This window comes from Mus musculus, chromosome 9 (genome assembly GCF_000001635.26).
Source record: "Mus musculus strain C57BL/6J chromosome 9, GRCm38.p6 C57BL/6J".
Lineage (NCBI taxonomy): Eukaryota > Metazoa > Chordata > Mammalia > Rodentia > Muridae > Mus > Mus musculus.
In genome coordinates this window covers 62,341,140-62,357,710 of record NC_000075.6, presented here as the reverse complement: position 1 = coordinate 62,357,710, position 16,571 = coordinate 62,341,140, and the positions used below count along the sequence as shown (strand labels likewise).

General features: G+C 51.7%; 2 protein-coding genes across 4 annotated transcripts in view; one reads left to right on the top strand and one right to left on the bottom strand.

Moving 5' to 3' along the window:
• Anp32a (acidic (leucine-rich) nuclear phosphoprotein 32 family, member A) overlaps positions 1 to 16,368 on the bottom strand; it is a 37,462-nt gene extending 21,094 nt beyond the window's left edge. Inside the window, exon 1 of one of the 3 annotated variants that reach the window (NM_009672.3) lies at positions 16,157 to 16,368. In NM_009672.3, the coding sequence (NP_033802.2) occupies positions 16,157 to 16,210 (54 nt within the window). In that variant the 5' untranslated portion in view covers positions 16,211 to 16,368. Of the gene's footprint in view, positions 1 to 15,459; positions 15,865 to 16,156 lie in introns of those variants that run through there. The other 2 variants (XM_006510779.4, XM_006510778.3) reach the window with 2 other exon arrangements.
• On the top strand, positions 13,064 to 16,209 carry Gm20346 (predicted gene, 20346). Its single transcript, NM_001378702.1, has 2 exons — positions 13,064 to 13,762; positions 15,723 to 16,209. Exons 1-2 carry the CDS (start codon positions 13,303 to 13,305, stop codon positions 15,785 to 15,787), a joined length of 525 nt encoding a protein of 174 aa, NP_001365631.1. The 5' UTR covers positions 13,064 to 13,302; the 3' UTR covers positions 15,788 to 16,209.
• Positions 16,369 to 16,571: the final 203 nt, after the last annotated feature.

Sequence of the window (16,571 nt, the reverse complement as noted above, 5' to 3'; positions counted from 1 at the left end):
GCCACCTCTTATCCCAGGAGAGGGCTTAGCTTAACAGGGTAGGGAGGTGCTCTGCATACACGGTTGCCACGCCGAGTCACAGGGGTGCTACTCTGCTCCTGCTAAAGAGGCTGCCTATCCGATCCCTGCTCCTGTTTGCGGAGGCAGGCCCTAGGCCCCTAATTACACCTTAGCCTACTTTTATTGGAAAACTATGCATCTTTTCCTACTTTCTAGACCTAGGTCAAAACCTCTGGGTATGTTTCTCATCTGTGAGCACAAACCTGACTGTATAAAGTATGTCAGTCATGAAGGGAAAGGACCTTCCCTAAGAACCTGGCACATCCTGAGAGCACCAGGAGAACCCAAGCTCATAGTGAGGAAAGATGAAGGAAAGTGTGTGTGTGTGGGGTGGGGTGGGGGTGTCAGACAGACAGACTGACAGACTGGAGGACCTCTCTCTAGGCTATCACCGGAGTGGCTGGAAGGCGCAGATCGAAGCTAAGGTTCCAGGTTGCGTGCACAGCTCTGAAGTTGGCCTGGCTGTGCACCCGGGACAGCTCCTCAGTAGCCATGACCTGGAGCAAGCTACCCACTCAAACTTTCCAGCCCCACCCACTCACCTGTTCCATAGGAAGAAGAAGAATCTTAACTCTTCCACAGTAGTTCTGTCCTTTAAATAGGTACGTGGCACACAGGCACGTTACAGTAACAAGCAGACAAAACACAACTTTAAAGGACATGCCTTTCCCCCTCACAGCGTAGAACCAAGTCGCAAGCCTAGAAAAGCTCAGAGCACAGCAGCACAGTGTTAGGAATCAGCGCGCGCAGCAGGAAGCTTCGCGGGAGCCAGAAGCACCGTTCAGATTTTTCTGGGTAAAATCCAGTGGCCCAAGATGGCCCACTCTAGCCCTTCAGACAAGCTGGTCAGGTTCTCTCCCCACAAAATACCAGTGCCGAGGGCAACAGGAATCCTGCATCAACACGTTGACTAACAGCAGCAGCAGAGAATACTGTCCAGCCCACCTCGGAGCACCTGGACCTCCACCCCACCCACACACACAGGCACACGCACACACAATATATAAACAAACAAACAAACAAATAAACAAACAAACAAACCTAGAAAAACATACTTCAAAGTTCAGATTATTTAAGGTCTGAGCCTTAAGAGAGTAACAAGACATTCTACCATGGCAAGGTCCTGTCTAAGGCTGCAGTGCACAGAGTACTGGCCAGCCCCAACATAATTTTGCATTTCCCACTCTTGTACCAGTTTATTCGTGTTTGTCCATCCCATCCCTTTTCTCTCCTCCCTCCTTGAATTTTCCTGACTCAACCTCCCTAGTGATGGAACACATCACCAACCCTGGTCTTGGGTAGTGCTGCGGCTTGAACCCAGGGTTCTGTTGCGGCTAGGCCAGCACTCCGCCGCTGAGCTACAGCCCGGCTCTCTGTTTTACTTCTTAATTAACACAGAGTATCACTAAGTTGCCCAGGTTAGCCTGGAACTGCCTCTAGTCGATCCCCGTCTCAGTCTTGCCATGTCCTCTTGGCCTTGCCTCTGGTGTCACAGGCATGTCAATCCACATCCTATTCTCCTGGGATCCCTTGAGTGTTCTTATGCTGTCCATTAGAATGTCACCTCCTCCAGGAAGCCTTCCCTGAGCCACAGGTTTGTTTTCATGGCACTTAGTGGGGCCTTTGCCATGAATGGAGGCTGTGTGTGCTCAGGACTGGTGATGTGCTCATCTGCATAACTGTCATATACAGACAGCCTGCAAAAAACCCAGCAGACAGCAGGTGTTCAATCTCTGTGCGGAAAGAAAGAACAGAAACCACCAAGGCCGGGAGTCACGGTGGGAAGGGATTCCAGACCTGCACTGCTGTTTGCCAGCTGGGAAGCACTGGACAAGCCGCATAGAACTGGTTAATGTCAAATATCGAGCAGCCAAGCGTTGCTTACCACTGAGACATCCATGCCCTAACTTCCATGGAGCTCATGCACTCAGAAGATACAAGTCTATGTTCTGGTGCAGTGGGCACCCCTCTCCCTCAGACAGGGTCTACAGCCACTGGTCAACATGTAAACATGTCCTGTGCCACTCCTATCGATGACCACACAGGCCACTAGAGTGGACAGAAAGTTCCTGAATGCTCCCAGAGAACAAACATGGTCTGAATTCAATACCCTTGTGGCTTAGGACAGACAGCCTGCAATCCAATTGGGCTCCTGCCACCACATCCCACTCGGCAGCCCAGAGTGTTGCTCCAGAAACCACCCCAGACTCCTCCTTGGAAGAACAGATACACCACCGGCATTCACCCCAAGACGTATACAAGCATGTCTGTAATGGAGCCGCAAACTAGCCGGTGTTCAGAGAAGTAGCTGCTTGCGATGGCTGCAGGCCAGCCTCTGCAGAAGCTTCTCCAGCCTCTCAGAGCTGGCGAGGGGAGGCTGGCTAGCACACTCACAGCTCGACGTCCTCATGGCAAGGGGGGACATGCAACAGAGGAGGAAGGCCAGCTCCCACTCCTGCATGTGGATGGATGGGGCTGCTTCTCACAAGCAGTTGGGCAGAAGCTGAGAAGCACCTTGGTCACCAGGGAGCCTTCCTGCTCCAGCTGTGGGGGAGCCACACTAAACTCAGCATAACCTTGGAATGTTCCCTGGCAAGTGCGCAAAGAAACACTGACCAGGTGAACCGGGGAGAGCAACCAGCACGTGAGACACGATGGGAATCCACTAGGGGACAAACCACGCCTTCACATCCTGTATGCCACCTGGATAGACGCAGAGGGTCTCCTCCCTCCACTGAGTCCAGGAGGAGCTCTTTCTGAGCATGGTGTGGACCAACATCAGATGTCCTCCTCAATGGCTCTTCATCAAATTTTCTAAAGCAGGGTCTCTCACTGAAACGAGCTCAGTGACTGGGCTGAGCCGGTGCACTCAGGAATCCTCTTGTTTCTGCCAAGCCCCTAGAACTGGTATTATAGATATACACTACCATGCATGGGCATCTGGGTCCTGATGCTCAGAGGGCAGGCACTTCAGCAACTAAGCCATCTCACCAGGCCTATTCTATTGTTTTTTTATAGATTTATTTATTATTATAAATAAGTGCACTGTAGCTATCTTCAGACACACCAGAAAAGGGTGTCAGATCTCATACGGATGGTTGTGAACCACCATGCAGTTGCTGGGATTTGAACTCAAGACCTTTGGAAGAGCAGTCAGTGCTTTTAACCACTGAGCCATCTCTCCAGCCCAACCAGGCCCATTCTTGGTCATACTCTGGTAGCAGCAGCCTCATGGAACACAGGTACATAGATACAAGTTTGATAAGCACAATGTAGGAATGTTTAAAGACTGCCTTTAGCGGGGGTGAGGGGTGCGGTGGCGGGGGAGGGGAGGTGCAGGGGACAGACACAGGCGGAGAAATGGGCCCTTGCAGCCCAGCACATTAAAAGCCTGAACCATTCTTTAGTTCCACTCTCTTTTGCTTCCCTTTAGCTTGCTTCTACTGTGAAGATCTGAATCCTGCTTCAGTGTGCCTTAGTATCCCCCCTAGGGCTTTAAAAACACATGCATTGGGGTACCACGCAGAGACAGATTCAGCAGTTGGGGAAGAGCCTGGGAAGTCCCTCAGATGTTCCTCGGGTAGTTCTGATGCCAGATGAGGCTGCAATCTGAGTCATTAACCACATTCTTTCCTCCTGTCTATCACACAGGCTCCACCGCAAGACATGGGCATCACCGCCCTCGGCAATCTAGTCCTCCCATACCTCTGCCCCACCCAAGCCACAGAAAGAGAATGCAATTAAGTAAGTCAGCTGTGCACATGGCTTAGGAGAATAACTCAGCCTTCTTCCAAGGCCAGTACGTTGAACCCAACTGACGGACAGGTAATATGACTGTGGGGGTCCTCTGATTTCCCTCAGAGGCCACACCATGTTGGTTTCCTGTAAAGTCAAGGGAAGATGGTGGACCAGTTGCAAAAAGGAGGACTGAATCCCTTCCCCAAATGTCTGGTCCTTCTAAATTTACTATAACAGGTCCTGGCCTCCACCTTGCCAGTCCCCTTATCCCCATGGTCCTCATGACTTTAGCAGGACACAGACCAATGGAGAAATCCAGGCCTGGGCCCTATGGCTGGCTGCAGAGTCCTATGTACACACACACACACACACACACACACACACACACACACACACCATCAGACCCTCATCCTTCCCTCCCATCGCTGATCTTCCAGCCTGCTGCAGAACCTTCCCTGGTAACATTCTCAGACATAGAAAAGCAAGAGAAAAAAAAAAAAAACTACCTAGGTATCATTGGTCCTGAGCCTCTGGTATGGGGCCTCTCACTAGGCCCACTCCTGGGTTCTCAGGCTATCTGTGGGGAGAACACAGGGCAGATCCCCTGGAAGCCTCAAGAGCATCAGAGTGGGCTTTGGTGGATCTGCACACACAGACTAATCAGTCAATCAAGCTGCCATGCAGCAGTGGCCTTGGATGAGCTGGGTACCTGAGACAGGCTGGCTTAGAAGTGGAGGCTGTGACTATCCTCAACCCTGCCTTCCATGCCAGGGGTGGGAAGTTCAGCCCGTAGACAGCGTTTGGCATGGTACAGGCACTTCTTTTACACCGTGGACTTTTACAACCAAATTAAAAATAAAGCAAGCAAGCCAGGCGTGATAGCATAGACCTGTAATCCGAACACTTAGAGGGTAAAGGCAGGCAGATCTCTGTGAGTTCAAGGTCTACATAGGGAGTTCTAGGCCAATTGGCACTACAAGGAAAGACCTGTCTTGAGGAAGAGAGGGAGGGAGGGAGGGAGGGAGGGAGAAAAACAAAAGAAGGAAAGAAGGAAAGAAAGAAGGAAAAGGAAAGAAGGAAAGAAGGAAAGAAGGAAAGAAAGAAGGAAAAGGAAAGAAGGAAAGAAGGAAAGAAGGAAAGAAGGAAAGAAAGAAAGAAAGAAAGAAAGAAAGAAAGAAAGAAAGAAAGAAAGAAAGAAAGAAAGAAAGAAAGAAAGGAAGGAAGGAAGAAAGAAGAAAGGAAGAGAGGGAAGGGGAAGGGAAGGGAAGGGAAGGGAAGGGAGGGAGGGAGGAAGGAAGGAAGGAAGGAAGGAAGGAAGGAAGGAAGGAAGGAAGGAAGGAAGGAAGGAAGGAAGGAAGGAAAGGAAAATATTTTGAACACTGACTTTTTAACCGAACTGTTAAACTGAACAGGCTAATCCACTAGGCACAGGGAAGGAATAATACTACTTTGAATATTTTTAAAATGTCTCCTCATTTATGTTCTCTGAGATACTTAACACATACTTACACGTAAACAATCCATAGTTAACAGACAGAACAATGGTTGGGTTGCAGTGGCACACACCTATGGTCACAGCTACTTGATTAGACTGGGGCAGAGGCATAATAAATCCATGAATCCAAGGCCAGCCATGGCAATATAGCAAGGTGATCTTGTCACAGAAAAAAAGGGGGAGGGATAAGGAGCATGGGAGTACAAATCTATAATCCCATCATTTCCAAAGCTGAAGCAGAAGGACCACAAATTAGGAGTGTATCTCAAAAGAATAAAAATTTAAAATAGTGACTAGGTATGGCAACGTGTCTATAACCTCATTGCTTGGGAAGCTGAGAAGGGACAACTGCCTAGAGCTCAGGGTTTGCTTGGGCTATATAGGGATTATGAGACTAGCTAGGTCTATGTGACAGGACCTCTGACTGCATCCCAGCATCCATCCTTCAGATGGGGCCTGGAAGTAAGATAACCAAATAGCATTCATCTGATGGTAATAAACAAATGGGAGGCAGAGACTCTAGCATTTGGATTCTAACTTTTTAACTCTAAGAAATTTAAAAGAAAATCTGGAAAAAACTGGAAGCCCACTGTTGTACTGAGAGTGCTAAGAGATTCCACCTCACCTTCCCTGGAGCACCTCACTCCGGATGGTGGGTATAAAGAAGAGACCAGTCACCAGGGCGTGGTGGTGCTCACCTTTAATCCCAGCATTGGGGAGGCAGAGGCAGGCATCTCTGTGAGTTTGAGGCCAGCCCCATCTACAAACCGAGTCCAAAACAGTCAGAACTGTTATGCAGAGAAACCCTGTAGTGAACAATAACAGAAAGAGACCAGACCACGTGCATACAGGTTCTTCACTCCAAAAACACTAGAGAATGCTTGTGAATACAGTGCCGAGCCCTGGGGATACCCAGGGGTGAAGGAAACCCAGGTCCCTTTAAAGCACACAGCATACTGGCTTCCCAGGGGGAAGAGATGCTAATTAATAGAAATGTGCAATTACAAGGAAAACTCCTATGAAAGTTTCACAACAAAAGAATCTGACTTAGACTCTCAGGAAGGAAGGGGAGGAGTCAACTGCGAAGTGGGATGGGAGTGGTTTGGGAAGGGGTTGGGGGGGGGGGCGGGGAGAACAGTGCCAGAGAGGAAAGACCAGTTAGAAGGCCAGCAGGGGCTGACTTACAGTACTAAGGATTTTTTAAGGATTTTTAGACTTTATCCCGGTGGTGAATTTTACACACAGGATTTAAAAAAAAAAAAAAAAAAAAAAAAAAAAAAAAAAGACACTGTCAACCGTCATCTGTGCTTTGATTGGATCATAGTTTTGTTTTTTGGCTAAAGTTGGAATCCTGGCTTCAAAGAGACCAGAACTGTGGTATGGGGAAGTTATCTGGGATGGACTGAACAGTGTTGTAAATAGGACCTGTGGTAGGTAGAAGGGGAGGGGGTGGTTGACAGGGTACAGAGGCCATGGGTTCCCTGAGGACAGGGCGCTGCTGAGATCCAGATACTGTGACTGAGAGGTAAACACCCCAGCCCAGACAGCATGTGGTATTCGTACACATCCACTAAGGAGAAGCTGTCTTAGGGAAGAAGGATAGAATAAGGGCACCTGGGTCCCACATCCAACTGAGTTTAAAATATTAGAAGCTTGAGAAATAGACAGACCATAAGAAGCATGCCCAGAAAGATGGAATTTTTTTTCACCAAAGTCTAGGACTCCAAATACCTCAGGACTCATGAAAGAGCTGACGGATTCCCAGAGCCATATCCAAAAATCACAGCTACTTAGAGGAGACAGGGAGGGTAAACCCAGTTACAATAATCTAAAAGACAGGAGGCAGCGGCTATGGAGGGATCCAGCTCAATCAAGGGGGTCTGGTCTTTTTGTTTTGTTTGAGGCAAGGTTCCGATTGTAGAGCCCTGGATAACTTTGTGATCCTCCTGTCTCAGTTGCCAAATTGCTTCCCCCGTCCAGGACCAGTTCTCTAAAGCCAGAGAAGCATCCTCAGCTGAAAAAGAATCTATATAGAAAGAGAACCAGTGGGGCAGTGGAGTTGGGGAGAGATGCCTCAACAGGTAAATGAACTCTGCCTGCTACCAACTCTGTTTGATTCCCCAAACTCACATGGTGAAAGGAGAGAACTAACTCCCCCAAACTGCCTTTGACCTCTAGGAGCATGGCACCCATGCAAATGCACAGGCAAACACACACACACACACACACACACACACACACACACACACACACACACACACACACACTGCAGGGAAAGGACTTCCTAGGAAACCAGGAGATAGGCATTTCTTACGGAAGCTGCCGCAGGCTGGGAGAAGGTGAAGGACCAGGAGGCGATCTGAGAGAATGCCTGAAGCAGCAGATGTGCAGTGAAAAAGGAGCTTCCAGAGAGAGGGCAGTGGATAGAGTGGATAGGCATCGACCTCTACAGAAACCCTGGTGGGAAGGCAGTGCAGAGCCAAGGGCTGGGCTGCTCTGCACTGCTGCAGCTGATCCCGAACAGACAGTGGCATCTGGATGCCATCTCCAGATTCAAACCTCCTTTCCTACAGAAACAAGTACCACTTTAATGTCAGCCTTTGTGTGTGTGTGTGTGTGTGTATGTATGTATGTATGTGTGTGTGTGTATACACACACGTGCAACAACAGGTGCTGGTCCTTCAATTCCTCCTTTTTTGAGACAGGCCCTGTTGATTTTCTGTTGCCCGCAGCAACCTTCCGGAGTTTGCCTAGCCTCTTGTCTGGAGCCCCGGATTCCAGCTGCCCACGTCGCATCTCCACACCTCCAGCTTTTATGTGGGTTTTGAGGATCTGAACTCAGGTCAAGGCCGCGTGGCAAGTGTTTTTACCACTGAGCCACCTCACAAGCCTCACTTTCTCTTTTTAAGCGCCTGCCAGCTCGCACACTCTAGCACATCGGCAGTGACGCATCTGGTGCCTGAGACTGTTGGTGGTGACAGCCTCACTTTGGAGACCCCAGTCCACACTGTGAGGCAACTCGCCAGGACTGGGAGTGAGAGACAGGCACGTACCAGGCACCGCTCTCTAAAACGCTCTGACTCAGTAAAAGAAAGTGTGGGTGCTCTTCATAGTGCACAGCAGGAGGGGCTAGGGGACGCGGTAGCAAGGAGAACTGGTGTAGCCAATAACTGCAGGCACCATGGAGAATACACACTTAAGCTAATGGCTACTTTTACCATGAGGTTGTCTGGGGTAGACCAGAGAGCAGCTGGAGACCAGAGGACCCAGCAGTGAGCTGCCATGAAATTGGGAAATTGGGAAAAGCCCTGTTGTGTTGCTGCACACACTACACAAGGCTCGGGAGGGCAAGCTCCAGCCCCACACCAAAAGGCAAAACCGTGGAAGGAAGCTTAATCTCCAACCTTTAATATTTTCCAAACGGTAATAGAGTGAAATCAACTTATGAGTCTGAGCTATCATATTTTTCAATGAATCAAAAGTGTTCACGTTTTAAAAAATAATATGCATGTGCTGAGCAACGGTGTGAATCCTGTTACTAGTGGGTTCAAAAAATCTGAACACCACTGGGCTTGAATTCAGCACCCTCGGGTTATTTATTTGGACAGGGTCACATGTAGCACAGGCTAACCTTGAACTTGATATGGAGCAGAGAATGACCTTCAACTTCTCCCTCCTCCACCCCCCCCCCAGGTGCTGGGATTGCAGTAAGTGCTGGCATTACATCTGCCTTACAAAGTACAAAAAACAGAACCTAGGGCTCTGTATGTTCTAGATAAGAACTCTAGTAATTGTGTTACTACAATTACTACAACTACAACAGTCACTACAACCCCAGCCCGACCCCCCTCCCACTCCATTTTAGACGACAAGGAGAGAAGCTGAACACCTTGTCCAACTCAAGTTAATGACCAAGCTGAGAAGTGCGTCCAAGTCTTTAATGGTTCTTCTCAATAATTTCCTCACTAAACCAGACTCTCAAAATGCAAATACCTCTGGGAGAAAGGCAGGGACTGCAATCCACGCTGGAGTAAGTAAGTGATCAAGTAGGCTCATCGTTTAGACCTACTGCCTGGAGCCAGTTTGGTAAAGAAAATGGTAGACTGGGCGTGTCAGGGGTGAGGGGAGTTGCACAGAACAGAGTAAAAACAAGATCAGTTTGAAGGGACCTCCCGGAAGGTGCTGTGGAGCACCGCAGAGGACAGGGCGTGAAGAAAGATACCGGTGTCACTGGGACACGTGGTTCTATACTAGGAGGCAGTTTCCAGGTCTGGAATTGGACGTGTTGAGGCCATGGGTGTTTTGCTCACATGGCTTCAACCAATTCTATCACTGAAATGTTCTGAATAACTACCTCCGGTCCAGTCAGGAGCCCTCTCTTTAACTCAGTATTTGTTGTATAATTATATGCCAATGTAATATAAGACTCAAGTCAGGGGCTGGAGAGATGGCTCAGAGGTTAAGAGCACGGACTGCTCTTCCAGAGGTCCTGAGTTCAATTCCCAGCAACCACATGGTGGCTCACAACCATCTGTAATGGGGGTCTGATGCCCTCTTCTGGTGTGTCTGAAGACAGTGACAGTGTACTCATATACATAAAATAAAAATAAATATATCTAAAAAATTTTTAAAAATCAATATGTTTAAAAAAAAAACTCAAGTCTGGTTCATGTTTTTCTTCTTACCTGTCTATGGGAAGCAGGTGCTGAGCACCGATGGAGAGTAGGTCCCAAGAGACACAGCCTAAAAGGGGATGCTCCAAGGAAAACACCCTTTTAGACACCGTAGCAATGAGCTGCTTCTCTCAGGTCAGAATTCAGGCCAGAATGCTAGGCCAAGTTCATTCCATCAGACCCCCACCACAGCCACTCAGCAACAAGCCCTGGGCTCCGACATAGAAGGGAGAGAGGAGAGGAGAGCAGACAGCTGGCAGACAGCTCCTGCCTGGCTCTTCAGAGTGGTGAGTTAGTACTGAGTCAGGCACCTCTCCCACAGTGCTGCACGGATGATGCCTAACTGCACCAGTCCCAAGTAAGTCACCTTGAGAGGCCGCTAATGTGGCCCCAGCCCAGGGAGGGGACAGGGTCTGACACTGCTGCCGGGAACTTCACGTTCCACACACTTCTGCTTAGTGGCCCAAGCATTAAGAGGCAATTAGACAAAGGTTTTGAACCCAAAGCCATTTCTGCTTTGCTATGTGCTGTCTTCCCCCCCCCCCCCCAGCAGCAGGCCTGGGACGGAGGTGCCAGGGTGACCTGGGGACTGTGGTGATATGTCCTGACCCTCACTAGTCACTAGGTATACAGCAAGCAGCTTTGCAAACTTCAGTAGCCCTGGACTTAAATTTCCTCCTCTCTACCTCTGAGACAGAGAGGACTGCTCCATAGGGAGCCAGGAATGAGAACAACTTCTCATGAAGGCCTGTGAACGGGAGCCCATTTCTATGAGGATCAAAAGTTGTTTAATCGCATATTCAGAAGGTCTTGGAAAATTCACAGTGCACCATCAAATGTAGGACTTGCCACATTCCTAAAAGAACAAAGCACAGGACCCCAGGGACCTCCCCTGCCTGCTAAACAAAGAGAACTAACTTTCCAGGTAGTAAACTTCAAGAAGCAAAATTGAGAACATAACACAGGTGCTTTTATAACAAAAGGATACACATCTCCCTCTTAATTCTTTTATTGATCAAGTTCAAAATAAGTACAATTTTTTTTCTCATTAATACAACTTTGTTAACTCGACGAGCGAGATTTGTAGGGAGGAGGATCATTCAAAGGTTCGCTCCCAGATTCCCAAATCTCTTAGTGGTTAGACATACAAACTGTTTTCAACTCAGCAGCATAAAGAGCGAACCATGGTGACCTGGTACTAAGCCCACACCCAGGGGGTGGAGCCCAGACATTTGCATTTTACCGGTTCCCTGGATGATCTGGTAATATAGGTCATGTATGGGCCTTGGTCAACTACAGAACCTGCATTCTCTCCTGTCCACAGACTACCTTGGGAGGCTGACTCTGAGTCCTAAGTGATCCATCCACAGAACAGAGAGGTTGGCTATCTTTAAGGAACTTCAGGCAGGGTTAGGTGAGTGGCTCTAGGCAGTATTACTAGCATGGCTACATCCCAACACTGAGGTCCTGTCTATTCTATCCTGAGATTGTTTTTTCTTTCTACAGAAAGGCTAATGAAAAAACTACTTATATAAGACACCTAAATAACCACTAAGAATGGCTCCTGCTTGTCTTCTCATTACCGGAAACATCTAACAGTGCATACTGAATATTCCAAACCAGGGTCAGGCTCCCCCTTAAAATGCCTACCCACTCCACTTGTCTGTTTCACCTAACGCTCCACCAGGAAGCTATGCTTTGTTTCTGTGCCCTCAACACCAACAAACCCAAACCCACCCTCTTGCTAATAGGTGGCCTCACTCCAAAACTGGAGGAGAAAAAGTCCTTTCCCGTGGTGCTTCAGGGCAGTACAGAGGCTGAGTCTAACGGAGTTAGAATCCCAGTTCTGTACCGACCGGCGGTGATCTGGAGCTCTGACTCAATTTCCTTGCATTTAGTATAAGAATAACAACAGTACTTAACATAGTGCCCTTGTGAGGCTAAATTAACTGATGTCTGTAATCCACTTAGCAACATGCCAGACACAGTAAGGAGTTATGTGAGCATCTGCTATTATTGCTGGAGTTGTTATTTTAAACCTCCAAGGGGCCCTAAATTATTCCTCCCCACTCCCCAGTATCTGCGACTATATCAAGCACCTGCGAAGGGCCAACTCAAGCCAATAGTGACTTATTGATAAAAACAGAACTGTCCAGTCTTACAGGACACATGTACAAAACGTTGGATGTAGACTAAGGTAATCTGTCCCAGACCACAGGTTGGCAGGATCCTACCTCCTTGTAGCTGGTGAACTCAAGCCAGGGTCTGTGTGGCTTCAGAAGCCAGCCTCACCATGGAACCTTCAGATCAAAAACAAGCCTCAGCAGCTGCCAGTCACAAGAGTCAACTGATCACCCCATACCAAGGCCACATTCAGTTCTCTGCCCCCAATCCCCGCTTGGCTTGCATAAATTGGAGCAAACCGCCAGGCCACTCTCCTGAACCCAATTAGGCAGTAAGTCAACCTGGACGGAAAAAAAAAAATGCAACGCATTCCAGAGGTCAAAGTAGACTCCCGGCTCCGATAGCAGCCTTTGCCCGACACTTCCATGGAAGTTAGTCTCTACATGCAGACACCAGCCTACAGCCTGCGATGTGCCTAGCACACGCTTGAGTCCCACATCGGGGCCTGCATTAGGAACAAACTGCCCGAGTCTGAAGGCAATACAAAAGGACAGTTTACTTTTTTTTTTAAAGAAAAATCCTATTTCTCTTTCGGTTTAAGGTAGCGTTTACTATGTAGTTACCTACCTTCCCCGCCAAAACAAAAATGGGGGGCGGGGTGGGAGGCGCGGGGTGAGGAACTGGATAAAGAGCGAGAGAGCTCCCTCAGCCTGCAGAGTGCTGCGACACCCACCTGAAACTCGACCAACCTTTCTAGAGAGCCCAGCCCCGGAGGGCGTTTCCCCAGCGCATCCAACAACTCGTCCCTCCCGGGTAGAAGGCTGACGCCCTCGGCATTACAGAGGGCCACCAGATTAAAGAGCCTGAGCCCCTCCCGCCCTCTAGTTTCACCCCCACCCCCATACACCACCCAATCATTTCCGCTGAAGGCGCAAACACCAGCGCAATCGTTTCGCCTTCAAGGCCACCTTTCACTACGTGCCGAGCGCAGCAGGAGCCACGGCGGAAAGCCGAACGGGGGGGGGGGGGCAGGGAGTTGGGGCGGGGGCCGCTGGATAAGATAGACCGTCACCTTTTCGGGGCTACTACAGCTTCGGGATCCTTGGACCCTGGGTGGGAGCCCCTATAAGGCCGAATGCGAAAATGGGGTGGGGGTGTCCCAGGGGCCAGCTCCTCCAGCAGCCACCTCGCTAGAGGGCGGCCGTCGGGGCGATGGCGCAAGCTTCTCACCACCCCCACCCCCCAAGCGCGACAACAGCCACGGTGACAAAATGGCAGCTCGGCGCCCGACTGGCGAGCCACCGGCACACAGCCGGGGACTGCTGCCCCTGCACCCTAAGAATGCCAGGGCACCCTGGGGATAGGTCTCCCAATGGCCTAGTAGTGCAAATGGCGAGAGCAGACGGGCCTGTAGATCCTAGGAGGTCGAGGGTCCCCGGCACGCCGCGCCCTCTCCAGACCAGATCCTCAGGCCCGCGCCGAGGTTCGACTGTGCCTGTGTGCTCTCAGGCCCCCACCGCTGGGCGCCACGGTCCCCGCGGAGCCCGGTCCGCGGCCGCCGTGGGGGAGGGGTGGGCCTCCGGCGCCCCGGGAAACATGGCTGCTCGTCCTAGTACGGCGGCGTCGCGGCCACCAGTCCCCGAGATGCGACTTGGGAGAGAGGTTGCAGAAGGTGGGTGCGTGGGGGGGACTCTGGGGAGGGAGGTTCCCCGGAACGATCTGTTTTCCAAAAACGTTTATTTGAAAAAAGCAAAAACCCAGCAAAACAACAACAAAAAGCCAGTTCCTCCTCCCCCACCCCTTTTGTCCCTCTTTCGAGAGCTTTCTGCCCTCCCCTCCCCCATGCGCAGCAAGTGCCCCCTCCCCCGCCACCCGCGCGCCCCACCCCGCCATAAGCCCGGAGGCCGGCGAGTGGGCAGCAGACTCACGGCGAGGGGGCGAAGCGTGAGAAATCGCGCCCAGCCCAGAGCGCCCGCCCCTCCCCCAGCGCACACACTCGGGGAAGTTTAAAGAGCCGGTTCGACCCGCTTTCCGTTTCGCTCCGGGTCAGCTAGTACTGTGGACCGCTCGGTCGGGTCCGGCGCTGCTGCGCACCTACTCGCCGGGACCCTGAAGCCCCCCAACTACATATAGGGGTCTTCCGGGAAAGTACGCGGGAAGTCGCGTTCGGCCCCCTCCCCCCAGCACCACACCCAGTCCCTTCCACCCCCCGGGATCGGGCACCCTGGCTGGGTCGGGACGCCACCGGGCGAACCAGGCAGCCCCCGCGGCAAGTCCTGGTGCTAGGGGTGCCCCCTCCTTCCGCCCTGCGCGCCATAAGGCTGTAGCACGTCTCCAGTGCACAGCTGCGTGAGGATGGGCGGTCGGCAGAAAGGAGCTTGTTTTCAAAAGTCTTACTCAGGTTTAGAAGGAGGAATTAGGAGAAAAGAGGAAATGAGGCCTGCCTTTGTCAGGATTCGAGGGGTCAAGTGGCTGGAGGGGCGACAGGTCAGCACAACGTGCTACGCGAGCCCCCAACTCGCCCGAGCCCCAGACCCTCAGGCTAGACCCGAGATCTTTCCCGCCCGCGAGCTCCTGCTCCCTACTACCGAGCCTAGAGGGGAAGTTGGCTAGGGTTTCCACCGCAGACCCTAAGGTCTCTCGAATGGGTCAACTCGCAGACAACACGAGTGCGTGAAAGCGAGAGGGAGACAAAAATAAACAGTAGCTTTCGAGTCACCCACCAACCCTCACTTCCCCTTGCAGTGGGCTCGCGCCCAGCCTCCCTGTTCCCACCGGTGTAAGTTTCCTCCTGCCATACTCCCGCCGCTGCCCAATCCATAACGGCTACGGCCAGACGAACTGCCCATCCCAGAGCTGCGTGCCTGCCGTGCCCGCAAGAATGTAGACTGGGTCGGTCCCCACAGCGGCACTAGCTCTGGGCAGCTCGGGTTCTGATAAAGTTTCTCGTGCCCATTTATTAACCAAGCGCCGAATGGCTGCCAGGGAGCCCACCCCAGGAGAAGCAAGGACCGGGAAGGTGGGGTGTCTGCTGCCGATGAGGCGTCAGGGTGCCAAGGCTGGCATCTGGGGAGGGAGCCGGGGGCCAGAACGGGACGCAGCCTCCGGGCAACTTACATTAGCGACGCTCGTGGTTGGGGAGGCGCGAGGATTATCTGAGCATTTGCACACTTCACAATCCCTCCCCCTTAACCTAAGGTACCCCCCCTCCCTTTCCGCGAGGAAGAAGGGAGAAAAGACAGCATCTGGCCCAAAGGTGGGGTGGAAAGAGTGAGAGAGAAAGGAGAAGGAAGGCAGACAGAGAAAGGGAGGGAGGGAGAGAAAGGGCGCGTTCACGAACACGACAAAGTTACAAATATGGCTCCCCACCTCTCGCCTCATCCCCGCAGAGAAACGAAGACGCGCTTTAAACTCGAGCCATCTCCCAACTCCGCAGCAGTCGGGTCCCCACGCGCTCTCCCCGGGGTCCTCGGGCTACATTGATCAGAAACTATACCGGACTCGCGAAGCCCAAAACTTATTGTGTGCGAGCGAGCGAAAGAGACTGCAAAGGGAGGGGGCAGGCGCGGGAGGGGGCGGAAAGGGGGTTACGCTTCTAAAATATAACAACCCCTTTTTGTTGTTTAATCCAGGAGGCAGCCCATCTTCTCCTCCCCTCGATCATCTTTTCCATCCAGATGCAAGTCGTGGGAGCTGAGAGCTCGGACGAGGGTGAAATTGCCGCCTTCCCTCCGACCCGAACGCGTGCGCCCCGCCGGCCCCCCGCTGGGTGCACACTCGCACGCACACCCTCGCACCCATACCCGCACACGCGGGAGCACACGCACAGGTAGTCAGTCACACACCAAGGGCAGCAGCGACGGCGGACGAAACATGCTCCGGTGGCATTGCAACCCCCCCCACCCCCGCCATCCAACCTTGCAATTCATTTGCAGTCAGACCCCAAACCCCACACCTTCCCCGGAGCCCCCCTCCATAAAAAAGTGCCTTCCCCCCAAAACACACACGCACACATAACACAAAGTAGGAGAATGGACCGACAGAGATATTTTTGGCAAATGCTCACATCAGAGGGCGTCCTGTTCCGCAGCTCTAAATAAATCCGTTTGTCCATCTCCATCTCTCGCGCTCTCTCTTTCTGCAGAGGATCCTGCGCCAGCGGAATTCAATCAATAAACCCCGAACCCACGGCCGCGCGTTTTAGGACTTTGAAGGCTCAACCAGCTCCGCTCGGTTCTCGAGCCCCCAGCACCCGCGGCGCACACTAACCTGATCGCCGTAGAGGCGGGACCTGCGGCTCCTTGCGTGGAGCGGCGGCAACAAGAGCCAATCAAATGGCGAGGCTTCGGACGCCAGCCAATAGTGGTGGTGGCGGCGGGGGGCAGGGTCCAATGGGCATCCTGCGCAGCGGGCCAGGGAGGCTCAGCCATTTGGCTGTGGTGCCGGAGACGGACCCCTTTAGATACCGGGGCCGCCGAAGA

What these genes read in the sequence shown, in the direction of transcription:
- Gm20346 (NM_001378702.1), top strand. Translation starts at nt 13,303, where the DNA reads ATGGCGCAAGCTTCTCACCACCCCCACCCCCCAAGCGCGACAACAGCC. An exon ending in TGGGAGAGAGGTTGCAGAAG is followed by an intron (nt 13,763 to 15,722) that starts GTGGGTGCGTGG and finishes TGTTTAATCCAG; the next exon opens with GAGGCAGCCCATCTTCTCCT.